The sequence below is a fragment of the Diceros bicornis genome, chromosome 2 (assembly GCF_020826845.1).
Source record: "Diceros bicornis minor isolate mBicDic1 chromosome 2, mDicBic1.mat.cur, whole genome shotgun sequence".
NCBI classification, from domain to species: domain Eukaryota; kingdom Metazoa; phylum Chordata; class Mammalia; order Perissodactyla; family Rhinocerotidae; genus Diceros; species Diceros bicornis.
Genome location: NC_080741.1, coordinates 51,242,787 through 51,252,778, shown reverse-complemented (window position 1 = coordinate 51,252,778; position 9,992 = coordinate 51,242,787). Strand labels below are relative to the sequence as shown.

The 9,992-nt window shown below is 57.0% G+C and overlaps 1 protein-coding gene across 1 annotated transcript; it reads right to left on the bottom strand.

Moving 5' to 3' along the window:
• Nucleotides 1-3,339: 3,339 nt before the first annotated feature.
• On the bottom strand, nucleotides 3,340-6,699 carry GNAT1 (G protein subunit alpha transducin 1). Its single transcript, XM_058559507.1, has 8 exons — nucleotides 6,552-6,699; nucleotides 5,212-5,254; nucleotides 4,964-5,105; nucleotides 4,712-4,869; nucleotides 4,494-4,622; nucleotides 4,104-4,233; nucleotides 3,646-3,799; nucleotides 3,340-3,530 (listed from the first exon to the last, which is right to left on the bottom strand). Exons 1-8 carry the CDS (start codon nucleotides 6,655-6,657, stop codon nucleotides 3,340-3,342), a joined length of 1,053 nt encoding a protein of 350 aa, XP_058415490.1. The 5' UTR covers nucleotides 6,658-6,699.
• Nucleotides 6,700-9,992: the final 3,293 nt, after the last annotated feature.

Below are 9,992 nucleotides of genomic sequence, written 5' to 3'. Positions count from 1 at the left end.
AGCCCATGTCTTCTGACAGATTCCTCCCTCTTGAGCCTACCACCTCCAGCCCCTCAAAGCCTCCTGTCTTCTGCCATGCCTCCCCCATTAAATCCCACTGTCACTCTCCCCTGCCCCACCTCACTCCAGTAAACTGCTCAGGCAGAGGGTCCTTAGTAGAGATGAGCAGCTCCAGCTCAGCCAGGCCCAACACCACTCAGCCGGGGCTCTGAACCACTGGCCTGAGCCCCATCCTCCCCTCAGGCCTCTGAGCAGCACCAGCGTGGCTGCCCATGTATGTCCTGGGCTCACTAACCCATCCAGTGTCCCCCTCACCGCCCTGTGCTCAGGCCTGGGCACCCTCTTCTCCCCCCTCTCTAGCCCCCCTCAGGCTCACAGCTCCATCCTCCACCTGAACATTGAGGATGCTGCCCACATGCTGCCTTCTGCCCAGCCCCAAGTAGCTATCTGCATCCTGAACATCTCCCGCAAGTGGCCACAGGTCCAGAAAACTCAGTCCATTTAGCACTCTTCTGCAGTCCCAGCTTGGTGGGGGCATGTACTTGGTCAACAGCACACATCCAGACCATTGTCAGATCCAGACCCCTGTTGCTGAGCCCTTCCTTAAAGATCCTGGCCCCATGGGGTAATGAGGACATAAGTCTCTTCCTCATGGATCTCTCGGCCCCACTCCCCTCCTCCCCACGCCTGCTCACACCTGCCCCCAGGAAAAATATGTGTCCCTATATGCATGTTTTTATGAAAAGTTTTAATGATAATTTTTTCCAGAAGCAGATTTGGAAAACATTATTGATGATTTTATTTTCATTAAAGCCAGGAAAATAAAATTATAAATTCTGTTTTAGGTATAAATAAAATATTTAAGCTTAAAATGATATTGTGAGTTTTAATGTACCTACTTTCAATTTTTTCAATGTTTTTTCAACTACTTTAATGTTCTGTAAAAAATTAACCATTAAAAATACATAAAAACAAGTCTAGGAGTGGACATTTTCCCTTTGCTTCAGGCTCCAATATGGCTCCAATATGGCTTGGCAGGGCTCTCTGGGATATTGTCTTTATTTAAAATTTTGATATTTTGTTCCTCATGGATTTTTTTGCAATAATTTTGATTTTTAAAAGTATTGCATTAATATATTATTTATCTTGATTACTGAATTTTTTGGCACCACCTTAAATTTTGCACCTGAGGTGAGGGCCTCATTTGCCTCACCCTGATCCCAGCCCTGAAATTTTGTCCTAGCTTTAAGGGCTTCCAAGACCCGCTGTCTTCTGGAGGAAGCCCAGGCCCTCAGGTTGGCATTTGGCACCTGCCCATTCTCTCCCCACCCCATGTCCCCCTTCCCTTCTCCTGCTCCACTGAACTGTGGCCCATAAGCCCGATTTCCTGGGCCCTGTACACCCCACTCTCCTTACCGGAATGAGCTTCCACCTCAAAACTCCCTCTTGATCCAAAGCTGTCCCTGTGAACATTTCCCATGGCTCCTTTCCCCCTCAATACCCCTCAAGAGGCACAAGTTGGTCCCATGCCCCCAAGAGTGCCCCCTGCCATGTCAGGCTAGGTGCTTCTCCCTGGAAGGGACTATCTTCCCACTCATGTCCAGCCCAGCACTGGGCACTGAATAAATGCCCATGACTTGTGATAATTAATGCTCTCCCCTCCCCCCAAGAAAGGACAGCTGGGGCCTGATGCAAAGGTTTATTGCGGAGTCTGTGCATCTAGCTGAGGGGAGTGCAAATCGTGCCTGGCCTTGCTAGACAAAGCTCCTTGTCCTCACCTGCAGCACAGGCCCCAGCCCACAGGCAAACAAAAGGACTCGGTGCCTGATGAGGAAGTAGGGAGCAGGGATGTGGGAGCATGGGCCTTTGTCCCTGATGGTTCAGGCATGGGCCTAATTTTTTCCTGCCAGGGAATGGGCCCTGAGCGGAAAAGGTAAGAGGCTGCTAGCAGGGACAAGAGGGTCACCTGGGTTTGCTTGTGACCTCACCTGAGGTAGACCATCTGGGCACAACCTGGGCCTCCATCCTGTCTCAAATCCTCTGCCTGGGGCTGATCAATGGGAGCCGGACTCTGCCCCCAGCCACCCCTCAGAACAGCTTGACCATTGGCCACAGCTGGTGTCAACAGTACCCTCCCTCAACAGACCATCCCCTTGGCCAGCTGGCCTGGAGTACTGCTGGGGGGTGGGTGAGGTAGGACATGGATCTGGTGTCCAAGGACGGATAGAGGGGGAGAGCTTACAGGGGAAGGGGCGAAGGGGTTACTCTGAGCCTGGTATGTGGGGAAGGGTCCAGCTTGAGTCTCTCCCTAGCACCCAGGGGCTCCCAGTCTTGCCCCCACTTACTAATTCATCTATGTAGGAGCTGCACAGGCCAGAGCTGGCTTGGACTTTGGATCCCTGAAGCTGCTGAGAGGGACAGTCACTGGCCACTGGGTAGACAGGTATCAGACTTGTCACATGGAAGTGGTAAGGCTGGAATGGGCTGATGGTAAGCAGCAGGCCTGCTTGGAGGAGGGATCCCTGCCTGCCCCCCGTCCTTCATGAAACTCTGGGAGGGAGGGCTGTTTGCTGAGCCCAGAACCACCAGGTGAATCACGGGCAGGGTGGGAGAGCTGCAGGAGATTGGTCAGTCGGGCATTGCTCAGTCACTGTGAGCTCTAGTGCCCCAAGTCCTGCCTGTTCCTAGCTGGGGCTGACTGTGGTGGGTCCTGGAGGCCACTGCAGCCAGGCTGTGAAGGGTAGCACTGGGGGTGGGGGGAACTGTGCTCTGGGAAACCTGGGAGCCACAGGGGAGGGTCGGGGCCGCAAGGCTAGCGGGGCTCAGGGCTTTGGGTCTGTGGCTGGTAGGGCACAGGCTGGGACCCAGGAGTCCTGGGAAGCTGATAGGGTCCTGTGGGCTGGGGCTACAAGGCGGCTAGGACTACAAAGTCTCAGTGACACGCACGAGTTCAGGCACCTGTGAAGAGAAAAGGAACCATGTCAGCATCCCTGAGCCCCAAGATAATTGAGTTAGGCCGAGAGACCTGTGGAGGTGGGCTTGGAAGCAGTGACATCTGGGGATTTGGGCCGGGTCAAAAGAGATTAAGTAGGTGGGACTTGTGAACCAGGGGAGGGACCTGTGGCAGTGGGGTGGAGCCTGAGGAGCCAGGGTGGGGCCTGGAACCGGTGGGGTCCAGGCAGTGGAGTGAGTCTGGAGAGCTGACCCGATGGGGTGGGAGCCGATGATCTGGGGCGGAGTCTGCTATAGTGAGGTGGGGTGGGGAGCTGGGGACGGGGGCTCGGGGTATTGAGACAAAGGAGCACGACAGGGAGCATCCGGGCCTGCGAGGAGCCCACCTCAGAAGAGGCCGCAATCTTTGAGGTTCTCTTTGATGATGATGTCGGTGACAGCGTCGAAGACAAACTTGACGTTCTGCGTGTCGGTGGCGCACGTCATGTGGGAATAGATCTCCTTCACGTCGCGTCGCATGTTGAGCTCAAGGAACTGCACCTTGATGTAGTTGCCCGCGTCCTCATAGGTGTTGGGCCCTGGCAGGGGAGGGGGCTCTCACTCCCTGTGGATCCTTCCCGCGGCGGGGGGAGCGCAGGCCGAGATCGAGCGTGGGGTTGGGACGCCGCCTGGCGGCTGGGCCGGGAGTCTCACCGTTGTAGTCCGGGAAGCAGATGCTGAGGTGCGCCTTTTTTATCTTCTCGGAGAAAACGTCCTTCTTGTTGAGGAAGAGCACGATGGACGTGGTGGCGAAGTAGCGGTGGTTGCAGATGCTGTTGAACAGGTGCAGGCTCTCGTGCATGCGGTTCTGAGGAGGGCAGAGGCTGTCGGGCACGGGGGGACAAGGGCAGCCGTCCCCATGCGGCCGCTGCTGACGAGCCAACCGCTCCTCTCTGGGCTCTGGGACACCCGGGGCCTCTCCGCTCCGATAGCTCCAAGTCCCCCACGACCCCCCTCAGCGGAGCTGCTGGCTGCCTTCTCTCCTCCTTCACACAGCTCTGGAACGAATGTCCCCTCTCAGACGCTCCCGCACGCGCAGCACTGTCTCCCGCTTGCCCTCGGCCAGCAGCTCCGCCTCCCCCCTCAACACTCAGGCTCTGCTTGGCACTCACCACTTCGTCATCCTCCACTAGCACCATGTCGTAGGCGCTCAGCGCCGCGATGAAGATGATGCAGGTCACACCCTCGAAGCAGTGGATCCACTTCTTGCGCTCCGAGCGCTGCCCGCCCACATCGAACATCCTGCAGGGCCATTGGCGCCTGAACCCACGTATCGAGCCCCCTGGACGCACCTATAGGCATCCCCTCGCCTCCTAATGCAGGCTGGGGGGCACTCAGAGGGGACTGGCATCTGGAGGGCTGGGCCTTTCTGGAGGCAGGGTATCCGAGAAGGGGCAGAGTATCTTGTACGGCCCGGATGGGGCGTCCGGGACGGGACCGGGCCTCGGGGCGGTGAACTCGCCAGCAAGCCCCCGGAGTGAGAGCGAGGGCATGGGTCGTACCGGAAGTTGAGGTCTTTGAAGGAGAACTGCGTCTCAATGATGCCCGTGGTCTTGACACGCGAGCGCAGCACGTCCTGCTCAGTGGGCACATAGCCCGGGGTTACCAGGCGCTCCAGGTCCGAGAGGTAGCTGCGGGAGACCCCGGGGAGTGGGTGGGGTTGGGTGGAGGGGTGTGGCAGGGCCCTGCCCGCGCCCCCTCGCCCCGCTTGCGCACTCACTAGCCGGCGGAGTCGTTGAGCTGGTACTCCGAGGCGCGTTCGAAACAGGCCTGGATACCCGAGTCCTTCCACAGCCGCTGGATGATGTCTGACATCTCCTTGGGCATCGTGCCCTCCTCGATGGTGTCTGCCATGTGCATCAGCTTCCGGGCATCGTCCTGGGGGCAGGGCGTGAGTGGTTGGTGTTGCCCGTGGGCCCAACCCTGGGCCTCCAGTCCCCAAAGGCCCTGTTCAGCCCGCCTCCTGGCACACCTGGCGCGCAGAGTCTCCGTACTGGATGTTGAGCGTGGTCATGGCACGCACGATGGCCAGGATGGACTGCAGCGTGTTGCCGTAGATGATGGCAATGAACTCGAGGCACTCTTCCAGAGAGTACCCATCCTGGTGGATGATCCTGCGGGCGGGGCGAACCGGGTCAGCGCCTCGTGGGCAGGTGGGGAAGGACAGGCCCCGTGCGCGGGCCCACCCCCGGGGTCCTTGGGATGGGCAGGGGCACTCACTTCATCTGCTTGACAATAGTGCTCTTCCCGGACTCACCTGCACCTGGAAGGGAAGCCCCCGCCTCAGAGCCCCGCCGACCGTACCTCCCTCCCATCTCGCCTTCCCCCACTCCCCGCACCCCCCCTCCCCCTCCCCGCAGCGAAGCCCAGAAGATGGCTAGGCGGACCCAGGGCATTAGCCCAAGCCCCCAGTCCGGCCTGTTTTCCCCCTACCCGGGTCCTGACGCCCTGGCGGAAAAACGTTTGTAAATATCAGGAGGGACAGAAGGGGGCTGACGAGGGGCATCAGCGACCTCAATAGTGCTGGGGAGCTTCCAAGATCCTGGTATACGCAATCTTTATTTTTCTGAGACCAAAATAAAGAAAACCTGGAGCGCCACCTTGTGAAGAGTTCTGGTACCGCACGCACGAGATTATTTGAGCCGGGTCAACTCCTGCTTTTCCTGAGGTGGGAGGGGAGTGTCTCCAAGAGGCTCAAAGGGAATTGCGCCTTTGGGTGGGGGAGAGGACAGAACTGACAGCCTCTCTGAGCCTGCTCTCGCGAGGGCGTTGGGCACAGTTAATGGGATTTCTGGCTTAGCCTCTGTGTCCTCCCTGGGATACTCTGGCTTGGTCCCTCTGCCCACATCCAGCTGCCTGACTGGACACTGGAGAGCCTGGAGGGAGCCTGCACTGCCCTCTCAAAGCAGCTCCTTCTTCTCCTTGGGGGAAGGCAGTGGCTTCAAGGCACTGGGTCAGCCCCATCTCCCCTCACTACCTGTGGGACCAGGGACATGGCTTTATCTATTCCCCGCTGGGCATTAGTACCCCTCCACCCTGTTTAGCTGCTTTGCAGGTCTGCCAACAGTAAAGCTCTGGAAACTGAGGGTCATTGTCTGTGGATCTGGGCAGTCCTAGAGGCTACCCAATCCCAGGAGGACTGTGACCTTGTCCTTCCCAAGAGGAGCAGCCCTACTACGGGGCTACCAAGGAGATCCCTTGTTTCTGAGCCCTGCCCAGCAGGCCCATCAAGCAGAAGGCTGAAGCCTGAGGGAGCTCAGCCAGGGCACAAGTGTGCCTCATACACACACTGGTACAAAAATGTGGTTGGCACACACTCCTCCCGAGGGGAGGCTATCTGAGGGAGGGCCCTCTAGAGAGGGGTTCTGTGGGATACCCAGCCTTGGGGAACCAGGATATCGCCTATTGCCCTTGCTTGGCCAGGGCTCCCACTCTCTTCCCTGCCTTGTCACAGGCTCATTCTGCTTCCCAGAATGAGCCCTGCTTCACAGAAGGGCCACGTGCCTGCCCCCGGGCCTCTGACCTGGTGGCAATAGCCCCACTTGGGCCCACACCCCTACCCAGAAGCAGCAGTTTCACGGTTCGAGCATCCTTCTCAGCATCTTCTTTCAGCTTCTTTTCCAGCTCCCTTGAGTGCTTCTCCTCTGCGCTGGCCCCAGCCCCCATGGTCCCGGCAGCAGGTAAAAGAACAGGGTGGTCAGTTGGCTCTTCTGGATGGAGGAGATCCCCAGAGCCAGGCTCAGGCCAGCCTCTGGCCTCCACAGACACCCTTCTGGCCCCAGGACTGGCAATCAACTGGCTCTCCACAGACCTGTGCAGGCCCTGGTGGGGCTGCTTAGTAGGATTTGGGAGCTGGGGGTACCCAAGAGCCAATCAGAGACAAGGACAGGTGAATCCAGCTCAGCCCCCTGCCCTTCTAATCGGGCTGGCATGGCCCCAATCCCTCAACTGCTGACTCGGCACTCTCCTCTACCCTCTCCCACTAACACTCCAGGAAAGACCCTGGAGACAGTCCAGCCCCTGCCCCAGAGCAGGGAGACATGTTCAGTAGGATCCAAACTCTGAAAGGGGAGGATAGGGCCTCAAGCCCCAGGAGTGGGAGCAATAGGGGTGGGGCTGGCAGCGGGGAGTAGAGGGAGAAGCATGCACAGAGCACCTGGCCCCTGCCCAGCACTGGGCTCAGCGCTGCTTATCTTGTTGTAAGCGCACACTGGCCCTGGGGGGTGGGTGCCCCACCATCAGCTCCATTTTACTGTTAAGGAAGTGGAGGCTCAGAGAGTCATACACCAGGGGCTGGTTGAGAAGGGCTGGGTGACTCTGGACCAGAGCTCTGCAGGGAGTCAAGAGGGAAAGGTGGACCCTGCATTTGTCCCGTACCAAGGGCGGATCTGACCTGGGCAGGGCCTCTACATGCCTCCATGATTCCAACGGACTTGGGTGGGCGTGCATGTCTGCTGTGTGCCTGGGTGTGTGTGTCTATCCTTTCCTGGCACCAAGCAAGGCAATGACATGACACGTTTGTCACTGTATACTTGTGTGTACAACATGTGCCTGTGTGTTTGTTCTTTTGTGAGTGCATGTGTATGCACACGTGCGGGTGTGCTTTTGTGTATTTCTCTTCATGTGCACAGTGCTTGTATGCATATATTGCCGTTCTTGTGTGGATTAACGTGTGTGCATGAACACATATGTGCATGTTCATGTGCAATGCATGTTAGTACGCACTGGCCTGTTTGTTCCTGTGTGCGTGTACATTTATGCATGTGTATACCTGTATGTGTGCATACTTGCATGTGCCTGTGTGTACATGTGTACTCGAGTGCAACAAAGTCTCTGACCTGCAGAAGTGGCCAGGCTCCTCCAGAGAATTTTTTGCAGGCCTGTTGTCAGATAGGGAAACAGTCCCAGAGCAGGTCTGGTGCTCTCAGGGGCAGAGTAGTGGAGCTCATCTGCTCTGCTCCTGTTCTGTCCCTCATGGGTGCTTGGGACCTGCCTAGAGGTATCTCTAGTGCATGCCTGCTTCAGTATCAGGGGTCTGTGTGTGGGCTCGGATGGGACAGGGCGGGCTCCTGGGTGGAAGTGGTTCCATTGAGCCGTAGTGTTGAGTTCACAGGCTCTGGAGATTTCCCACCTCCCATCAGAAGACCCAAATCCTGGGCTCTCACGGCCTCCTGGCTGGACTCCCTCCTGGAAACCTGGCTGCCTTTTAGTACTCGACTCTGTTGCAGACACGAGAGACCATGAGGGGGTGCCAGGGCCCCAGATACTGAGAATTGAAGACTGTCCCTAAACATGTGGGAAGTGGATACTGGCTCCTGCTATGGGTTGGTGGCTTCATCATCTACCCTGTTGGGTGAGAGGGGATCTCTCCAGTAGCAACAGATCATTTGTGCCACTTTCAGCCTTCAGGTTCCATCCATCCTCCACCTCCCACATTGTAAGTGGGCTCTGGGGGTCTCTGCAGCCCCTTCTACATTCCCCAGGGTTTTGGGGTGATACAGGAGCCCAGGTTTGCTAAGCCACTGAAAACCTGGTTTCTATATATTGGGTTGATTTAAAGTAGTGGGGCTAATCCACTGCCCCCCAGTCTCCACCTGGCTCCCCTTACCTGCCAGATATGGCCCTAAGCCCTGATGGATCCATAACCTCCCCAGCTCTTAGCTCCCCCTGCCAGGGCTTGACTTGTGAATTTGGTTCAGGGCCCACAGCCCCACTTCCTTCTCTCCTGCAGCTCCCCACCTCTCCTCCTGGTCTTCCCCACCTCTGGACATTTGCTCATGCTGGGCATTCTGCTAAGAGCTGGCTGGAAGTAGGCAGGAAGAACGAGGATTTTGTCGACTCTCAGGGCAGAGGCAGCTGGACTGTGAGGGCTATGGCTTTGTCTTACCAGTTCTGAGTCCTTAGTGTCCAGCACAAAGCCAGACAGAAAGCCAGGTGAGAAAGCAACATTGACTAAATGATCAAACAATTGAATGAGCAAATGGAAGCTGGGCTTGCAAAACAGAGTGTGGGAATTGGTGGGCCATGTGGCCCACATGGTGGGGGGGGCAGGAGGGACAAAATCTGGGTGTGGGCTGAACCCCCATCCTCCCTCCTCTGCCAAGGAGAAAAGCCAAAGCCCAGTCCAAGAGCCATTGTTTATTAGCAAGATGGAACCCAAGGGCGGCTGTGGCCTAGAGAGCAGTGGGCCACCAGGAGCCCCCACTCACCTACCCAACTGCCCCCCAAAGCTATTTACACCTATCATCTGAAGTAGTGGGCAGAAGGGAGCCCTAGGGAGCCCCTGCAGGCCCCAAGCCTCCACTATGCCCCTCCCCCCCAGCCCTGCCTGCACCTGGCCTCTCTGCTATTCTCCCAGCCCCCAAGTCACAGTGGCCCAGAAAAAGCAAAGAGGAGGTAGAGTGGCCAGGCAGGGAGGAAGGAGGGGCTGGAGTTGCTGCACCACCCAAGCAGGGCTCTTCTGTCCCCAATAAATAGAGAATAAATACCCAGGAAGGGGCTGGCCTTGACTGAGTGCCCTGGTCCCAGGCAGGGGTGAGCATCCTGTGACGACCCCTTCTTCCCTTCTCTGAGTGCATCTGAGCCCCACCCCACTCCCAGTCTCCAAAGCAGTCCTTGCATCCACATCCATGCCAGTGCCACAGGTTGACAGCACACATTGACAAAGGTGTACAGTTCATGCCCTGTCCAGGTAGAGCTTGCTCCCTCCATGTCCTGTAGATCCCAGCAGTGGCTGTCGAGCAGGTAGACTCCTAGCTGAGTCTGGGGACTGTCTGGTCCTGGCCTGGCCCTGCCAACTGGTGGGGCCTGGTTAGTTGGGCTCTGTTTTCTGTGGTCTCTGACCAGCATGGGTTTAAGTTCTGGACGATGCTGCCACTGAAGCAGGCTATATACGACCCACCAATAAATACTGTCTTTGCAGGGGAAAGGTGTGTATAGAATATATATATATTTTATATATATATATATATATATATATATATATATATATATATATATGT